This window comes from Microtus ochrogaster, chromosome 10 (assembly GCF_000317375.1).
Source record: "Microtus ochrogaster isolate Prairie Vole_2 chromosome 10, MicOch1.0, whole genome shotgun sequence".
NCBI lineage: Eukaryota > Metazoa > Chordata > Mammalia > Rodentia > Cricetidae > Microtus > Microtus ochrogaster.
Genome location: NC_022016.1, coordinates 36,752,694 through 36,773,656, shown reverse-complemented (window position 1 = coordinate 36,773,656; position 20,963 = coordinate 36,752,694). Strand labels below are relative to the sequence as shown.

Below are 20,963 nucleotides of genomic sequence, written 5' to 3'. Positions count from 1 at the left end.
TGGGAGGAGGTGGAAACTTGGTTTTTTTTCTCCTTTTCTCAAAAAAAAAAAAAGAAATGACAAAAAAAAGGAATCAAGTAAGAGTAAGCAGCCTAGGGAGGCCTTGGTAAAGAGAGACATTGATAAAAAGGACCCAGGGAGGCCATTCTAGGATACAAACATGTAACAGAAAAAACTGTTTAAGTTCTTTTAGGGGTTTGTAGGTTATGTCTGCATCTTCAGTTCTCATTTATTGCTCATAGTCATACAACATTTCAAGCTGATAACACACACACACACACACACACACACACACACACAATTAGAAATAGTGTTGCCAGGCAGACTCAAATTAAAATTTTCACTTACATAGAGATGTCAGCGAAACAATACATTTTTACTATACACATATTCTAAATACCATATGGAATATGTTTATATTAAAATACATTGTTTATCTGAAATTGCAATTTAACTGGTCATGGTGTATTTAATCTGCCAATCCTAGCTTGGAGAGGAATGAATAATTTCAAGTACTATGAATTGTATTTGTAAAGGTGTTCCATACTTAAGGGCCATCCAGATAACAGAGCTTTTAAGTATATGCATTTTCAAGGGTTTCTTCACGTTACTTTAGTAGCATTGGTTAAAAAATGTAGACAGAGGGAAAAAATCTACCAAGAGTTTTATAAGTATTGCTTTCTTACTAATCACATAAAAATACAAAACCCAACTCTCTGGAGAGGAAAGGGTGCCTTTTGTTAATGTTGCTAAATGAAAGGACCTAAAGAACTGTGCACTATGGAGAGAATGGTTTGTTCATGAGAATGCTGGGAATAGATCTGTGGGAAAGTACTTAATGTGGAGGAGACCCTACAAAGGAACTGAACGAGAACACTTCTTGAAGAACTTACACATTTTAGGAATAAGATCTATGTTCTGAGCCTTTCAGTTGTCATTGTGTGCATCTCAGACATGGAAGCAAGGTCGCATCTTTTCTTCTTCCTTCCATCTTGATTTTAGAGGAAGTTATATAGTAGAAAATCATTCCCTAGAGTCGTGCTGCTCAATAGAACTGTCTGTAGTGATGAAAAGACACTGCCTGTGCTGTCTAATATGGTAGCTTCTCGCTACAGAAAGTGTTGAACTGTGGGTTTTGAGGTTAGTTTGACCGAGAAATTGAATCTTCAATTTATTAAGTTTAATATAAATTTAAATAGCTACGTGTACCTAGTGGCTCCTGGACTGGTGGAACAATTGTAGGATATTGTCCATTTAGAGCATTCTGTAAAAATTATCACCGTGACCATTATGGACAAGCAGAGAATAATTTTATTGCCTATAAAACGTGGATGCAGTCTGGATGACCTCTAAGGTCTCATTCTGCTTGAGCGTGTTCTGCACTTAGAAATTGTAACAGGCTAGGTGAGGGCTGCATATTAGTCTCTTGTATTTTTATTTTAAATCTTCTGATGCCTGACAGAGCATCTGGCAAAGTCTGAAAGCTCAAATCATGTGGCTGAAATGAATTGAACTCCTAGAGACCTCCAAATCCTCCAGCATAGACACAAGGAGGACAGCCATGAGCTGCTGCTACCTTTTCATCATTCATGCCAAGCTTGTTAATTAACCAGTCACGCCCCCACTTTTTGTTCTACACCACAGACACAAAATTTCCTTTCATATAGGACTCCAAGTAGCCGATTGATGACATTAGTGCCCTAAATAAAATGAAGTCTCATTTGTAATCTCTATGACTCAGTGAGCTCATTTTATGTGTGAGAATATTGGGACAATTTATCCAAGATGACACAGATGGTCTGCATTGAAACACTTTGGTAGATGTTTCTTCATAGCCAGTTCAGCATTCTTTAAACTTTAGACTCTCTATATTCATTTTTAACATAGTTCTACCTTCTAGATTTCATTAAGATAAATCTTTTCCTAATGATAGTATTCGAAGGCAAAGGGGATGGTGAAACAACAGTACGACCTAGATGGATAAAGTGGGGTGTAAATATTCATTGTATGAATGTATGTCTTATAAACATTTGAACCACATCAAAAATACATTATACATTTATTTGGAAGTAAACTGAATTTAAACATGTTGTGCAATAAGCTTTCAAAGTTCAGAAACATAGACTATCTCCACATTTGAGATTTTTAGAACTTTAAAAAGCATTTCCCCTAGTATTTCTATAACCTTCCTTAACAGATTTACGTGGATCATCTTTGGCAACTTTAATTGCTCTCTGATAAAAAATAGAATCCAAGGGGCAATTTTCTGTCTTTTCCCAAGTTCAATGTTGGAGAGCTTCCATTTTCTATTTTTCACCATCTAGATCTTTAATACCCAAATGGTGGTCCATAATACAATGGCACCTGAATTATCTAGGTTCTCATTAGAAACACCAACTATCCAGCTTAATCTCTGAACTAGTAGACATAAACCTTCACTTAACAAGATACTTGGGTGAGTGGAATGAACACTAAATCTTCAGAGACTAGTTTATAACACGTTAGCTACTATACTAAACATTTCATGCATTAGTTAATGTTTACAATGATCCTCTTCTCACTGATAGGTAAAGAAAAAATAAGAAAGTAGTCCTTCCCAACTTGCTTTACTCTACAATGGTGATTATTAGAAGCTAATACTATGTTTTCTAGATTTCCTTGAAGCTTTAGTACAGGAATGGTAATGAGTTACATCCACTGAATACGTGGAAATACAAGTGGACAACACAGAATGGAAGCCATTCTCTGAATGACTGACTCTCTTCTTCTGTTCCGTGTGCAGGTAGAGCATCTGTTTCAGCTAGTGCATCTGAGTCCAATGGCTATGGGTAGTTGTGCCTGAATTTTTTCTGGCTATAGAACACCCACAGTGGTTTGGGGTAATTTCTCTGCCTGTGATGTCCTTACTATGTGGTGCTCCATGATGATTCACTGAATCCCCTCTCCCAAGAGATTAAAAATCTCCATAATCTACATAGGATGTAGTCTGTTGTTTGCAGTTGAGACTCTGAGTATACAGTAATTGAAATCGGTTAAACCAATTAAAAATGGTGGAGCTAACTTATAGCATGTGTGTATTTAGTTTTCCAGAAAAAATTCCCACTGAATATTGCAAAGCAGTTTTTAAGGTTAATATTTCTCAGCATATTGGTGATAAAAATGATCAATGGTTTTGTCTGAAAGGGATTAAAAACTTCCGAAGCAAAATTTGATATGAATTTTGGAAATATTCTATTCCTATAAACACATATATCTATATGGCCAAGCTCAAACGGAGAACTTCAATCATTTCATTGAGGTATCAAGAAAAGAATGAACAAGAAAAAGAAGAGAAAGAAGGAAATGGATTTTTAAAATCCATTTTACAGCAGGCACTGAATTAGCAGCTTCACTGAACACAGACAGATTAGAATCTAAAAATTCTATAATATGTAACAGTTGGCCAGTAAGAGTAGTTAGTTCTTACAGCGGTTAGAATTTTGATTAAAATTGATGGATTTGGAAGGAGATCAATTTTAGTTTATTAAAATATACTATGTATGCTAATATGAAATACTGACTTATTAACTTTCTGAACAAAACTAGATAGATACTAGGCTGGCAAAATGGCTCAGCAAGTAGAGACAACTTGCCAGCAAACATGAGGCCCAAAGACCCACATGGCAAAAGTAACGAACTGACTCCTGCAAAAAAAGGAAAAAAAACCTCCCCTGGTCTCCAATTATACATCATGATAAATGTGTGCCACCTCTGCACGCTCAAAACTAATTAAATAAAGTATAATTTTAAAATGAAAAGCAGATGCCATATGAGCAATCAGTAGAGATGGATAGCTTTGGTTGCTTATTTACCCAAAAGCATGGATTGCCAAGTTGCAAGCACACTTCGACTTCCAGACTTTCTTACCCTTCCATACACACCCTTTTCCTTACCATGATTGTCCACTTTCTATTTTCTGCCTCTGGGAACACTAATGACCGTGGAGAATAAAACACTTCATCGTCCACTTCTTCCGGCTTTCTAGGCAAGCAGTGTAAAAACGTCCAGTCAGACGCAGCAACTTTAGCAGTCTAAAGAGATGGGGATAAGATGGCATTTTAAGTATCAACTCTTCTATGTGGCAGTCATCTATCTCTTCTTCAGTATTTTTACTGACACAGTTGTCCTGGCCTAATGTATCACTATAAAACAAAGGATAGAGTGAAGCTTTTGGTTAAAGACACCAATAATGAATTAATTCCTTTAACCTATGGCATTTTGTAGTCACTCTTTTACATTTGGGAGATCATCACTTCAAGTTAAACCAATAATTCACTTTTCTGATATTCTGTCTAGAAGGGCAATGGCCAATTTCAGTTCTCATATGTAATTGGTAGCAAAAGGTGCCAATATACAAAGAAGTTACTTTGATGCAATGGTATTATATTTTGAGCTTTTTTTTTCAAATTACAAGTGTTAGAATTTGAATTACCTTGTCACAAATTAAAATGATTTTGAAGAAAGCAGTGAGGTAGGAGTACATTCAAAAGGGTTCAGAGCATTCTGCTCCAGTTATTTTCTTCCCAATGCAAATGTGCTATGACTCAATTTTCACCCGCAGTTAATTCCCAGAAGTAACATTCCCCCATCCATTTCCATTTCTTCACTTACAGATTCAAACCTACATTGCCTCGTGCTTTCTTTCCTCAAAATTACTGCCTTTGTACTAAAATTTTATTTAACTTTTAAGTTGAGAATAATTGAGCTTCTAAAGTACTGGAAAAATGATATGGAAAAGGAAGTAACATTTATACCTGTCATACATCAGGAAAATTATTATTCTGCAAGCTTACAGTACCAGAATCAGAAAATCACCCAAGGCAAGCAGGAGGCAAAGTATAGGTAAGTTAAAATAGTTCCACCAAATATTTGAAACATATATGACAAAAGATTAACCATAATGTATAAAAAGCTCCTACAAACAGCGACAAAAGGGGAATAGAAACCAAGTAACAATATGGTAGCAATATAAAGATATAGAAATGGAAATGACCAATACACATGAAAAGATCTTAGCATAACCAGAAATACGGCAAATTTTAAAAAAAATCACAAGATATAAAATGTAAATAACAAAGATGTATGGAGAAAGAACAATAATATATATCTAGAAGAGTTTAAACTATTCACTCTGTTTGGAAGAGTATCATTGGTATTTTTTAAAGTACACAGCACAGCACACAAAAATTTTAAAGTACACAGCACACAAAAATTCTTCCTTCAGAAACTTATTCTCTAGCAACGCTTTATAAGGAAATATGAATAAGGCTGTTCATTGTAGAACTGTTTGAAATTAGGATTTTTAAAATACATGCATTAATATATCAGTAAGAATTATTATGGACAAAATTATCAGTCACTTGTACTTCAGATTCTATGGGCAGTACTGCAAAGAATAAAATATCTAACTAGAGTTAACTACAAAACTGAGCTGTGACTGGAAGGGTCAAGGATACTGGTGATGTTTCTCCATCGAGATGCTGGAAATAAATTCACTTTGTGGAAACAGAATCATCTTTATATTTATGCTTTGTGCTTTTTTTTTGTTTAAATGCATACTGCTCCTCAATAAAAAATCCATTTAAAAATCCCCAGGGACTGGAGAGATAGGTCAGCAGTTAAGAGTACTGGCTGCTCTGCTAGAGGAGCTGGGTTCGATTCCTAGCACCTACAAGGTGGTTCCCAATTGTCTGTAACTCCATTTCTGGGGGATCCAGTGCTCTCTTGTGACCTCAATGGGTACTGCATGCAAGCGGTGCACAGACATACATGGAGGCAAAAAACCCATAGACATAAAATAAAAATGAAAGTAAATACATTTTTACAAAACTAAAAATATCTATATGAATTGATAAGAAAATCTAATTTTTCTTAAGTGAAAAAAAGTGAGAATAATATGTCTAAAGTACCATGTATCAAAAATCAAAGCAGTATTTGCATGCAAATGCCCAAACATATGTAAATGTGCAGAAAAGGGCTGAAAAGAACCACATTGTGTTGGTAAATAGTAGATTATGTGAACATAATCACCGTTGAGAGAGAAAAAGTAAACATGTTGCTTATATACCTTGTTAAAAGGGGGGGAACAGTTTTGCTTTGTTTTCCAAGCTTCCATTCTATTTGATATGTACTAAGAAAATTATTTCTATTACTTTATCCACAATTTTTGTGCATCTGTGTAATGACTTCTCCACCCCAGTGTGCTCCTGTCATTTGGGGTATGCTTCCAACAGAGGTTCTCAAAGTTGGGCCTTCAAGTAGCAGAACTGCGTCATCCGGGAATCAGATAAGATGCAAATTCCTATGCGCAGGAGCTACTGAGTCAGAATCCCTGGGGTTGCCGCCTTCTAGCAACGCATACAGGCCATTCTGATGATTGCTCAAGACTGACTGAAGCAGGGTGTGTGCAGGAAGGTAGAGTCTGGTGGTAGAGTTCCTTGCCTAATATTCACTAGGCCCTGGCCTCCACACCAATGTCCAACACTGCAGACAACAAAAGACAGAGGCGAGGAAAGGAAGGAGGCAGTCAGGAAGCGAAGTTTGATATGCAGCTTTTCTGCTTTTCCTGGAAGGCATTAGATTGAAGGGGTGTCCCTTAGAGTGCCTAGGGAGGGTTGGCAGAGCTATCATGAATCTGAGAGACATTAGAAAGGAAAAGCACGAACTAAGCTGGCAAGCACAGTTGTGGGCTCTTCTTATGGGAGAAAGCTTAAGAAATTGCATGCACCTGAAGTAACCCAGTGCTCCCGAACTTACACACAATAAAGCATTTTGGGATCTCTATTGTTGTTAGAGGGGGAAAACTTACTTTTCTCTACAGCTCAGGTTTCATAAGTGTTTTCCCCATAGGCTATCACTGATGTTTGGGAGGACAGAGATCATGATGGGATGTTCTTAATAGGGAATAGAAGGTCAGTCTACTGTCCCTAAAGAGAATGAGTGCTGGGGTGGTGCTAGTCTTCATGAATGCAGCTAATGAACCTTCAGAGAAGCAGCAGTGTGTACCTTCATCGTGACCTGGTAACCCTGGAAAGCCTGAAGACGCTTTTTCTTCTCCTCCTCTTGCCCCATACTTATCCAAGTGTCTGTAATTAATACATTGCCGCCTCGTGCTGCTTCCAATGGATCATTCGTCATTGACAGCTTGGTACCATTCTAGCACAGAGAAATTTGCTGGTTAAAAAACTAAAACTTCATGGGACAACAAAAACCAATTTGAATAGTACAAGAAGAGAGAGCATACCTCCTTGGCATACTGCTCTGCCTGCTTGACTATATTAGGATCCGGCTCATAACCCTGCAAGAAGAAAAAAATGCTGTTATTTAGGCAGTTAGATCATTTGATTATCTATGACACTATTTAATATATCTTATACCTATCACATACCTAATGACTTAAGACAAAACTAAATAAAGCTCAAGAATAGCCTCTCTCTTCGCTTTTTAAAAGATGTTCCATGTTCAGCAGAGCCATTGGCTTTTGTGCTGTCCTTGGGACTTAGACAAACAATTGGTCCCCCTTTTCTGGACTATCTCTGTCTTCCTCAATTGTAAAGACAAATGAAGAGCATGGTATTTTCTACCTCACCACAGAGTTCTCTTCGACCTTTCAACGGAATATGAGTGTTAAATACAAACTTGTCCAGTCCAGTGCATTTTTACCTGTGCCTTTGCACACAAAGCTCTCTTTTCTCTAACTGACGTACTTTTCATCAGCCATTCCATGAACAATTTTTTGAAGTCTCAGTCTGAATGACTGCTCCCCAGAAAAGTCCCCTGTGAGCATTCCAGCTAAATAGTAATGGCTCCTGCCTTATTCTTTTCCAAGGGAGTTGCGACTTGCTTTGATATGCCATTTCGAATGGCTTGGAGAGGTAAGCAAGGTGCCTATGAAGAGGTACTCAGTCTTAGGATTAAATGCGTTTGCATGTTGGGGTCTTGTTTGCTTATGCTAGTCCTAGCACTAATGGACATTCTGCTGGTGACTAAAGTGGCTAAAGCTATTGCCATGCAACCATGAACAGCTTCGGCCACCCTCTTGCCTGTTTTGTTAACAGCAGTGTCAATTGGTTAGTACGTGCTCCTTACATCAAAGCTGATTATGAGTCTCCAGCCTCTGGCTACATCCGGGCTTCCATCTCCTTTAATTCTTCTGACTGTACTCCCACAGGAAAGCCAATCTTCTTGGCGTCCCTGTACATATTTTTGCCCTTTTCTGCCATACCAGCCTTTCACCCTTGAACACCTCTTCCTGGTGGCCATTTTCATCATAACATGTCCGCTCACTGACTCTAGCCTCATCTCCAATGCCTCCATATAGGATTTGTGGCAGTTCAATCCCCACAACTACGCTCCCCCTCCTCCATCTTTCTCAGTTTTTTAATTCTAAGCATTTATTATAAATCAATTGTTGTACATTTTAAGTATTGATTTCTGCTGAATGTTGCGGTATCCCCTTCATACCCCACCGATACGGGTAATCACAATTAAAGGATGTACTCCTCTCTGTTTCCATGGTGATGCTAGCAGGTGGCCTCATCTGTCAGCCCCCTTTGGACACTGACTTAGCTATAGAAGATCACCTCCCTCAAGCAAACACAGCCTTCTAGGGCCCCACAGATTCAAGGGCTGATTGACAGGAAGATAGGAAAATCAGAGCCTCTCTGCATATGCCCAGACAGTTCCAAGTGACCATTCCATATGCAAATTGCTCTGTAGGTCTACTGAATCTGTGGGCTGGGACCACATCATAGCCCAACTTCTCCCCCTGCACACGATTGCATCCTTACCCTGCTCTTTGCCACAGCCATCGATTTCAAGAAAATGCTGTCATGAGCATTTTATACATCCTACACATGTAAACTCTCAAAGTCTGCTGTCCAGGACCCTCAGCTTGTGACAGGCATGGCCAGGTACATTCATTTGAAATCTGGCTTCTTTACCCATACTTATCTACCATAGTTCTCCCACCATCTGATTCTAGAGGAAAGAAACTGCAGACATTTTAAAGGAAGCTTTGTTGTGGTCCCACTGCTATGAGCTTTTGGGGCCTGTTTTTATGGGGTTTGGGGGAAAGTAATTAATAAAGATTTGTGAATTTGGTAACAAATGTGATCAGTCTTACCAGTAAACATGAGTAAAGAGACCTGGATATTACACTAGGTGCCCACTGCTCTGAAAATGGAGTCTTGCCCTCAGAGAGCAGGTTTTAGACTAAGAATCATTCTTTGAGGTGGTATCAATAAGTACTTAGGGAACCGAGAGGAAATCACCCAACCTTGCACACCCTGAGCCATGACATAGAATGCAGAGGCAGATTCTTCTCTCACATCTCAGTTTTCAGCACTAAATCATTCATTGGCTTCTCCATAAATCTTCAAAGCAGATGAAGTAGGTGAATAGCAAACCAAGTCTAAATAAGTATTCACTTAGAACAACGGTGAAAAGCATACCGTCGATGGCTATGGAACATGCCACAAATCATGGACAGAATACTTCGTTTTGAACATGGAAGTTATTCTTGGGTGAGGCCTGAGGAAATGGATTATTATGACTTTGGAAGCTGTGCAATGTTTCTTAAATTTGCAATAAATCTCCTAGCTTTATCTTTAAGGGAAATAGTTCCAATAACAAGCAAAGACTTACAAATTGATGGACCAACTTCTGCACTATCAGACTTAACAGCAAGGTTTTTTTTTAAAACATAAACTTTGCTCTCACCAAGATTTAAGTGGCTTTTGGTACACTTTATCATTAAAATGAGTTTCCGTAAAAGAACAATACTGAAATTACTCTATAATATTGGAATTTTTCTCTTAATGTTAATAAAACATTTTTGACATGCAATCAAATGTTTAAACTGTATATTTCTTCAACAAAATGGAGCCATTCCAAAATCACCTTATAGCAGGGAACAATTATTGTTAATGCACATTTTAGCTGTAAAAGCAAATGCAGTCACATTTTGCCTTAATGCGGAGCCTTTCCGCAGACCAGTGTTTTAGTGAGAATGTGCTCAAACCTGTCAGATCTGAGCTTTAATTTCAGCGTGTGCTAAATGAAAGGAGTATGGTGCTTGTTGCAAGGGTCATCTCCCTGAGTCACTAAACTTTGCTGTAATAGGAGGTCTTCCAGAGCATGCCGTTATTGAATGTGTTTGCCATTTGTTCTACAACACGACAGGTACATTTGCGCAAATAATGCCCTTAAAAAAGTCATGCCCTAAATATAGAGCAGAACTCAGAGGCAAAGTATTTAGGTAGAATATTTGAGGCCCTTACTTTGAACCCCCTGCACCACACGTGTGTGTGCGTGCACGCACAAACACACACACACACTGCCCAATGGGAACCCCAGAATGTAACTTTATTTGGAAACATATATATGTGGTCATGGTGAGTGACAGTAGACCTAATTTTACTGTGCTATTATTTGGAAGAACAGGAACATTTACAAATAGAAATATATGGACACAGAATGAAGATGATAGAGGAAGGGATTGGAGTAATTCAGAAAGAATTCAAGTAACAAATGGAATACAGCTGTGCCAACACCTAGATTTCAGACAATGTATTACTGTGCTTTGCGAGCCACCCAATTTGTGGTCATTTGTTTTGGCCACCCTAGGACACTTAAGAGAGAAGAACGCACTGACCAAGACTTACTTCATAGTAGAGAAAATGATGTAATGGGTTTTTTTTGTTGTTGTTGCTGCTGTTAACTTGTTTGGGATATAAAAGGCCACGCAAGTATGTTTCCAACATAGAACTTGCTGCTTTTTAAAGAAAGCCCACTCTCTGGCTACCAGGCTGCTCTTCTCCCTGTAAGTACCAGAGACCTTGCCACTCCACTACGCCTGTTGTCACTCAGCAGTAACCGCTCCAGAAGGGAAACCTGCTCTCATGTCTCCAGACTGAGACAATTGTGACTCATACCTTCCACTCTAGACCTCGCTTGCTGTGTCAAGTTAAGGTTCTTTCTGTTTGACTGAGCATATCCCAGTGCTCGGGTGACCAAAACATCCTGGTTTCCCAAATACTCAGGACATTTTTAGCATTTCTCATCTCCAGAAATACCCAGGTCCAGGGAAACCAGGATGGTTGGTCCCTATAAATGGTACACTTCCTTGGCTCTTTCCTTTCCCAAATCTTCTACTAGTTTCACATATGTCTCCTAAATCCCTACCCAGGGATGCCTTAGGAGGAAACAGGAAACTTAGCCTAAGACACAGGTTTGATTTGGGGGAAAGTGCATGAGGAACTCAAGGACTGGGTGATTACTATTCAAAAAATTCTGCTGTTTATCTTTATGTCATAATTCATGCTCCTGGTAGTTGGTAAGTAAAGATCAAATTTTAAAATAAAAAGCAGAAGCAGAAGCAGAGAGAAAAATTTTGAAGTTCCCCCTATGTTCAGCTGAAATAAGCCACAGGTGAGACTACTGGGAACTAGCAACCACGTCCTTGTTAGGCGACACCGGCTCGTCACTCTGGACAGTAGTTTCCTAATATGATGGTCAATTCTCTTAGCACAAATCAACACTATTTTCTGAAATGGTTTCTTTTTAGTGGAATTTTCCTTTTTAAAAGACTCCTGAGAGAACATCAGAAGCTAAGTAAGAAACAGACTGGGGAGAAAAGAGTAGCAGGTCCAGGTGTGTACCACATTCCTTGCAGATCCCTCAGGGCCGATTTGGGCTTCACTCCCTTAGGTTAATTACTACCTTTGCCAAGTTCTGTTCATTCTGTGAGGAACAAGGGTATCTTAACATAGGGCTACTTTTAGGGAGATTTGCATGCTTTATTTTAATTTACTTATTCATGCATATATGCTATTACGCAGATCAAACATTTATGTGTTAAGGAATTCAAACCATATAAAAGGACAATCCCCTGAAAAAAATCTCCATTTTACCTCTATTCTTGAACCTCTTACATCTATATAGAGGCAGCAACCATTGCCATTTCCTTATATAGGAAGAGTTAAGATATGAAAAATACACATTCTTTGAGAGTGTGTAATCAGGATTGAAAATATGTATGGGTAATTTTCCTAGACACGTGAGACTCAGATTTAAAAATCCCAAGAGACCCTGGAGATGAGGTTCGAAATCTTAAGCTGGATGCCAGCAATGTGTCCTTCACATAGGATTGACTTTTTCTTTTTCTTTTTTTTTAAAAAATCAAATTGCTGTATTAGAGAGATTATAGCACCATTTCCAAGCACTGAGGATTCTACATTGTCTGGTTTTTCGCTGCTTTTTTCAGCCTGTGTGTTGATAATAAACAAAGATGCCAGTCATCATAATGACCGGTATTAAGGCATTCAAAGGCATAATTTGGATGTGCTTTTTATCACAGACTCGAGGAATAAAAGGCATCAGCCAAGACTAGCTTCCAGTATAGAAATGGAAAATTGGGCTCTTAAGCTAGACAGCCATGCCACAGAAGAGTTGGTAATATAGCTTAAAATTGTGTAGCCTCTGCTATGCTGTTTTTGGGCAGAAGCTTTGTTCCTACCCAGTAATAACATCTGACCAACAGGGAGGTTCTTGCAGGGCAGAAAGTTTTCCTACCTTTGGAGTAGCTGCTTGAATGTGCATCCCGAATTTTGCAGCACTCATCATGATGGAGTGCAGGATGTTGTTCCCATCCCCGATCCAGCTGAGGGTAAGGCCTTTGAGAGAGCCATAGTGTTCCTAAAAAAGAGGTAAAGGGGATTAAATATAGGGAGGAAACCCACTTTTATGAACAGTTACTAGAGATAAGATAAAGGAAACAGTTTTCCACTCAAAATAAATGCCTTTGTGGAATGAATAAACTATATTTTGCATTAAATCCAATAACATGACCATACGATCACAAAACAGTAGTGCAAAGGTTCTAATATCTTGATCACAGGTCCAGCCCCCAAATGGGGTGGAGACCCTCTGCTCAACCATAGGCCAACCTAGCCAAAAGACAAGAAAGGAAACAGAGACCAAGCAAGCCAAGCAATGAAGACAAACTCAGAAATGGGCACCTAGACCTATAATCACTCCAAACCCAGATGCCTAGACACCAGTGTAAGAACACAGCCAACAACAGCCAGGGCAATGTATCACCACCAGAGTCCAGCTTTCTTACTGCAGCATCGCCTGAATATTCCAACACAGCTGAAACATAAGAAAAAGACCTTAAAGCCAACTTTATGAAGATGATAGAGGTTCATAAGGAGGAAATGAATAAATTCTTTAAATACTTTGAGAAGACAAAAAAATGAGAGGAAATGAATAAATCCCTTAAAGAAAGACAAGAAAAAAAATCGAACAAACAGTTGAAGCAAACTAACAAAACTCTTTAAGACCTAAAAATGTAAATAGAAGCAATAAAGAAATCACAAACTGAGGGAATTCTGGAAATGAAAAATCTAGGTAAGTGAACAGGAACTACAGACACTAGCATCACCAACAGAATACAAGACATGGGAGAGAGAATCTCAGGCATTGAAGATATGATATGAAAAAATTGATACCTAAGTCAAAGAAATTTTTAAATATAAAAAATTCATGACACAAAATATCCAGGAAATCTGGGACACTGTAAAAAGACCAAACTAAGAAGCAGTCCTTAAAAGTCTCTCAACCCCCTATATCTCCCACCAAGAAAAACAGTGCTGGACAGTTTTAGCACAGAATTCTAACAGCCTTTCAAAGAAGAGCTAAAACCAATTCTCCTCAAATTATTCCACAAAATAGAAACAGAAGTAATATTGCCAAATTCTTTCTATGAGGCCACAGTCACCCTGATACCCAAACCACATAAGGATTCATCAAAGAAAGAAAATTAGAGAACAATTTCTGTCATAAACATAGGCTCAAAAAATATAAAATACTCACAAACTAAATCCTATAACACATCAAAGAGATCATTCACCATTATCAAGTAGGCTTCATCCCAGAGATGTAGGGATGGGTCAACATATGAAAATCAGTCAGTGTAATCCACCATATTAAAAAAAACTGAAAAAACAACATGATCATATCATTAAATGCTGAAAAAGCCTTTGACAAAGGCCAACGCCGCTTTATGATAAAAGTCTTGGAAAGATTAGAGATAAAAGGAACATACCTAAACCGAAGAATGGTAATTTACAGCAAGCCTAAAGCTAAAATCAAACCAAATGGAGAGAAACTCAAAGCAACTCCACTAAAAACAAGAACAAGAGAAGGCTTTCTACTCTCTCCATATAGTCCTTGAAGTTCTAGTGGGAACAAAAAGACAACTGAAGGAGATCAAGGGGATATAAATTGGAAAGGAAGAAGTCAAAGTATTGCTATTCACAGATGATATGATAATATACACAAGCAAGAACAAAACTTCTAGCAGGGAACTCTTACAGTTGATATATGCCTTCAGTGAAGTAACTGAATACAAAATTAACTCAAAAAATCAGTAGTCCTCTTATATACAAACAATAAATAGGCTAAAAAAGAAATCAGAGAAACAACACCCCTTACAGTAGCCATAAATGATATAAAATATCCTGTGTTAATTCTCACTAAGCTAGTGAAAGACTTGTATGAAGTTTCGAGTCTTTGAAGAAAGAAATAGAAGAAAATATCAGAAGATGGAGAGACTCCCCATGCTCATGGATCAGTAGAATTTACATAACAAAAATATCCATCATACCAAAAGCAATCTACAGATTCGATGCAATCCCAATCAAAATTCCAGCACAACTCATTACAGCTATTGAAAGGACAATATCCAATGTCATAGGGAAAAACAAAAAAATTAGGACAGCTAAAATAATCTGTGCTATAAAAAGAACTTCTGGAGATATCAGTATTCCTGATTTCTGGCTCAACTACAGAGCTATAGTAGTAAAAACTACATGGTATTGGCATCAAAACACATAGGTTTTTCAATGGAATTGAACTGAAGACTCAGATGTAAATCCACACATCTATTAACAACCTGATTTTTGACACAGAAGCCAAAAATACACAATGGAAAATAGAAAGCATATTCAACAAATGGTGCTGGCGTAACTGAATGTCAGCATGTCGAAGAATGCACATTTCTCCACATCTACCACCCTGCACTAAACTCAAGTTCAAGCGGATCAAAGACATCAACATAAAACCAGATACACTGAACATAATAAAAGAGAAAGTGGGGGATAGCCTTAAACACATTGATGCAGGAGACAACATTTGGAACAGAACACCGATATCACAAGCACTAAGATCAACACTTAACAAGTGGAACCTCATGAAACTGTAAAGCTCTGTAAGGCAAAGAACATCATCAATAGGACAAGACAGCAGCTTACAAAACGTGAAAAGGTTTTCACCAATTCCACATCAGACAGAAGGCTAATATCCATAATATATATAAAGAATTCAAGAAATCAAACAATCCAATTTAAAAATGGGATACAGATCTAAACAGAGTTCTCAAGAGAGGAATCTCAAATGGCAGAGAAATGAATTCCTAACAGTAAGAGAAGGGGCTGTCACTGACTCTTTTACTGGCTTTTGGGACCCTACTCTTCATACTAGGTCACCTTGCTCAGCTTTAATAAATGGGGAGGTGTTTAATCTTATTGCAACTTGATATGTCATGTTTTATTGATATTCATGGGAGACCTGCCCTTTCCTGAACAGAAGAGAGGAGTAGGTTGGGGGGGGGGGCAGAGGAGGGTTAGAGAGGAGGAAATGGGAAGAAAGGAGGGAAGGGAAATTGCAGCCAGGATGTAAAATAAAAAAGAGAAATGTTCAACATCCTTAGAATTTGGGGAAATGCAAATCAAAACTACTTTGAGATTCCACCTGTAATAATGGGTAAGATCAAAAACACAAGTGACAGTTCATACAGGTGAGGATGTGGAGCAAGGGAAACACTCCTCCATTGCTGGAGGGAGTACAAATTTCTACAGCCACTATGGAAATCAATGTCAGCTCCTCAGAAAACTAGGAATTGAGCTACCTCAATACCCAGCTACACCACTCTTTGGCATGTACCTAAAGGATGCTCCAGCCTATCACAAGGGCATTTTGTCAATTATATTCATATACGTTTTATTCAGAATAGCCAGAAACTGGAAATAACCCAGATGTTCTTCAACACAATAATGGATAAAAAATGCAGTACATTTGTACAAAGGATTATTACTCAGCTATTAAAAACAATAACATCATGAAATTTACAGGAAAATCGATGGAACTAGAAAGAGCATGCTGTGTCAGGTAACCCAAACCCCAGAAAGACAAACATGGTATGTACTTACTCAAAAGTGGACATTAGCTATAAAGGATAATCATGCTACACAATCCACAGACTCAGAGAGGCGAAGTAACAAGGAAGGATCAAAGGAGGGGGTGCATGGATCTCCCTGGGAAGGTTAAATAGAATAGATTTTGTCGGTGGACTGTGGGTGGGTAGGAATGGCGGCAGGAGGGTTCAGGTGCAGTGGTTGTGGAGGGAGAGAGTACTGAGAGAGACAACCTGAATTAGGGAGTATTGGAGGGTGATGTGGAAACCTAGTGCTGTGGAAACTCCCAGGAATCTTTGAGAGTGACCAGACTCCTAGTAATGGGTGATACAGATCCCCCAAATGGCCATCTTTTATAATCAAGCAAGGCGTCCAGCAGTGGGACTGGGGCACGAGTCAAGCCACAGAACTTTTGACCTACAATCTGTCCTGCCTCCAAGATGTGACAGGGTAATAGTGATGCAGAACTTCTGGGAGTGGCCAACCAATTACTGGTCCAAGTTCAGACCCACACCTTGAGAGGGAGCCCACCGCCCAGATGGCCAGGAAACAGACGTGGGACAGCCCAGAGACTCAGGATAGAAACAACCATGACTGTAGGTGGGGGCAGGGAATGTCAATGAAACGATTCCTCATGATAGTCTGCTGTAATCATAGATTGGTGCCTAGTCCAGTAGCCCAATTTTCATGAGAGGCATCCTTCAGCAACTGATGGTAGCAGAGGCAGAGACCCACAGTCAAACCCTAGGTGGAGCCAGGGTAACCCTGGAGAAGAGGAGCGGGTGGGAGAAAAGAAGATTGCAGGAGGCAGAGGGGTGGAGGACATCACAAGAACACCACCCACAGAATCAACCAATAAGGCTCATAGGAGCTCACAAAGACTGAATGGACAATCATGAACCCTGTATAAGCTAGCTCTGCATATATGGTTTGGTTGTGTAGCTTTGTGTTTTTGTGGGACTTCTCACAATGGGAGTGGGGGTGTCTCACCTGTTCTTGGGACCCTTTTCCTCCTAATGGTTTTCTTCCTCCAGCCTTGATGAGGGTTTGTGTCTAGTCTTATAGTAACTTGTTATGACATGTTTGGTTCATATCCCTGGGAGGCCTGCTCCTTTTTGTTTTTGTTTTTCGAGATCAGGTTTCTCTGTAGCTTTGAAGCCTGTCCTGGAACTAGCTCTTGTAGACCAGGCTGGCATAGAACTCACAGAGATCCACCTACCTCTGCCTCCTGAGTGTTGGGATTAAAGGTGCATGCCACCAGTGCCCCGGTGGCCTGCTCCTTTTTTTAAATAAGGGAAACAAAGGCGAAGTGGATCTAGGGGGCGGGGGAGTGTGTGTGGTGAGAACTGGGAAGAGTAGAGGAAGGGGAAACAGCAGTCAGGATGCAATATATGAGCGAAGAATAAAATAAAATAAAGCTCTAATATCTTAAATCAAGACACGGTACAGAGACTTAGATTTTCATGAATGTTGAATCTGTTTTATCATTCAAGGAATGAGCACTATTGATATCCATACATCATCTTTAATGCTGAAGATGGAACAAAGAAGAGACAAAAAGCAACCGAAAGTCACTACTTCCACGTAACTTTCACTCGCTGATGTAAGGAAGTAGCTGCTATAATGCACTAGAAACACCATCGCATAGTGACTCAGAAAACACTGCCACCATTGATGGTTGAAAACCATGCCCAATGATATTTTGATTGTTTATGGATATAGTTATGTATAAAGTATAAAGTCATTCCCGGGAATTATAAATACAAATATCACACAAACAACTTCTTGGTGGGGCGGGAGTAAAAGGAAACGTACACAGAGGTTTCAACTCAATTGTTTCATTTTGAATAGATAGATAAATTTAAAGTAATTGCTTTACCGCCTGAGAATTTGACAGAAGTGCTGTGAAGATGGAGCTCACTAGTAACGTTCTTTCCAAGCCAACGTGAGGCCAAGAGTGCCATCCCCAACCAAACAAAAGAAAAAAAATGATAAAGTAGTATACTGTACACATAAGAACTTATCGTTATGTCTAAGTTTAAAGATATTTCTTTATGGAGGGATGGCAAGCACATGCCATGTGTGCGGGAGTCATCTGACAACTGCCAGGGTTAGTTGTCTTCTTCCTCTCTGTGGTTTCCCAGAATTGAACTTGGGTAATGAGGGTTGGTGACAAGTGCCTTTACTCCCTGAGTTATCCCATTGGCCCCGGTTTTTCTTTGTCTTGAAATGTCTGTAGGCTTAATAGATTTAAATAATTAAATATTTGTGAAGATCAAAGAAGAAGGGTAAAGACTAAGGATTTTGGAGATCATGAAAGTACTAGGTTGCTAAAGTAGGATGTGAAGCCAGATTCATCTCATGCAGACCTCATGTACTTGAGAAACTGCCCTTTGGTCACCGAAATCCTCTTTTGGTGTCTCGTTGGTGAAAGCATTGCACAAGGGCCAGAAGGAGACCCTATGATGAACAGAACAGCTCATGACTCCCACCCCAGTGAATTCATGATTTAGTAATGATAAAAACCCAGAGAGAAGCAAAAAGCCATCTAGTATCTACATGAAGGTTCACTAAAAAACAGCACCTATCTATCTGACATCACTGGTTTGTCTCCTCTGTGTGGATCTTGTCTTCATCTCTGAACAGCATTTCTTTATGTTTTATCTCTCATTTCAATGTTCACAGCTTATTCAAATGAGAAGGAAGATGGGTTTATCCAGTTTGTCCTGTCTCCTCAAAATCAGAGACTCAGAAACCATGATTGTTATGATGCCAAGTGACAAAAACTTGTAGTTTGGCCATGTCTAATCATCTCTCATTTCAATGTTCACAGCTTATTCAAATGAGAAGGAAGATGGGTTTATCCAGTTTGTCCTGTCTCCTCAAAATCAGAGACTCAGAAACCATGATTGTTATGATGCCAAGTGACAAAAACTTATAGTTTGGCAGTGTCTAATCAAATAATGTAAGTCTTAAAAGTTATTAAAGTTCCTGATGTATGAGCACATGGCCGAATTAGACCCTTAACTCCATAAATTCTACATATTTTTCATTCTATTTTTAACCATTTTTTAAATGACAGAAAATGCTCCCCTCCTTCTACTACTAAGCATTTGACCTAAACACCTCTGATCTTCATTTCTAAGTTACAGAGTCTGGTGATTGTAGAATAACGGTATTAGCTACCTTCTACAGTGCTTGGATGAAATACTTGGCAAAAGCAAGTTAAGGAAAGAAAGGTTTATTTTTGGCTCAAAGCACTCGGGAGGCAGAGGCAGGCGGATCTCTGTGAGTTGGAGACCAGCCTGGTCTACAGAGCTAGTTCCAGGACAGGCTCCAAAACCACAGAGAACCCCTGTTTCGAAAAACAAACAAAAAAAAAAAAGACTCAAGGATACAGTCTATCATTGTGGGGCAATCAAGGCAGCCAGAGCTTGAGGCAGCTAGTCGGACTGCATCCAGAATCAGGAAGCAGAGAGAAAAGCGAATAACACTATTTAGCTCACTTCCTCCTTCTTGTCGCTTCAGGATGCCAGGTCATGGAATAGTGCTGCCCACAGTTAAAGTGGCTCTTCCCCCCACCTCAGTTGACCTACTGTAGACAGTCCATCACAGACATATCTAGAGGCTTGTGCTCTGGGTGATTCTGGAGCCTACGAAGCACACAATCTTGAGCAGCAGAGTCACTTAAGTCATGGTAATTCTACATGCAATTGCATTCCTTCTTCTTCCATTGTTAAACAGAAAGCAAAGTGATGAAAGAAGAGAGGATGTGAGAGGAGCTGGAAGAGGGTTGGAAATGGGATTGGGAAGAAAAGGATCATACAGACTCTTTATAGCAATGCACTGTTTTCTAGATCTATAGTATTCACACATATGCTATAATTATCTTCAGACAGAAGTTATTCACAATAATGATTAAACATCATTTAAGTAAATGGTTCCACTTGATGGTAGTAAGGAATTATTTGTTGATTTTTTTTCCTGGTTTGTAAAGCAAAGAAATAACACCAACCTGGAGTGTGAGGTAATCAGCCAGGATCTGGATAGGATGATACAAGTCTGAGAGTCCATTGACAATTGGAATGGATGCTTCCTTAGCCAGGATGTCCAGATCTGACTGCTTATACACTCGAGCTAACACTGCGTCTGTCATGCTAGATAGCACACTGTAACAAACCAAGAAAAGACATTCTAAGCAAGTTTTACCTAATAAACCCATCTTTAATACAAGCTCCTAAAAGATATGAATAATTGCTAACAAATTAAAATGTGTATTACAATATTCCTATAAACATGATAGACTGAAAAGCTAACATCAAACATATAGTCATTATAGAAAAAAGATGCTGTTCCACCCCATCTTATACAATGACTTTGTTACATTTTTACATACATAAGAAATCAATTTTTCAATTCAGCAGACATGATAAATTATAACTGATAAATGCCAGTTTGTCAGTTTATCTATGTTTAAATAGAGAAGACCAAAGGGGAAGACATTCAAAGAAACATTAATGAAGCCGGGCGATGGTGGCGCACGCTTTTAATCCCAGCACTCGGGAGGCAGAGGCGGGTGGATCTCTGTGAGTTCGAGACCAGCCTGGTCTACAGAGCTAGTTCCAGGACAGGCTCCAAAGCTACAGAGAAACCCTGTCTCGAAAAACC

General features: G+C 39.0%; 1 protein-coding gene across 1 annotated transcript in view; it reads right to left on the bottom strand.

Annotated features, from left to right (window-relative positions):
* Otc (ornithine carbamoyltransferase) overlaps positions 1–20,963 on the bottom strand; it is an 85,375-nt gene that overhangs the window by 10,647 nt on the left and 53,765 nt on the right. Inside the window, exons 5-9 of the mRNA XM_005352846.2 lie at positions 20,311–20,464; positions 12,613–12,735; positions 7,283–7,336; positions 7,045–7,194; positions 3,933–4,070 (exon numbers count right to left, since the gene is read on the bottom strand). Coding sequence (XP_005352903.1) covers positions 3,933–4,070; positions 7,045–7,194; positions 7,283–7,336; positions 12,613–12,735; positions 20,311–20,464 — 619 coding nt within the window. The remainder of the gene's footprint in view (positions 1–3,932; positions 4,071–7,044; positions 7,195–7,282; positions 7,337–12,612; positions 12,736–20,310; positions 20,465–20,963) is intronic.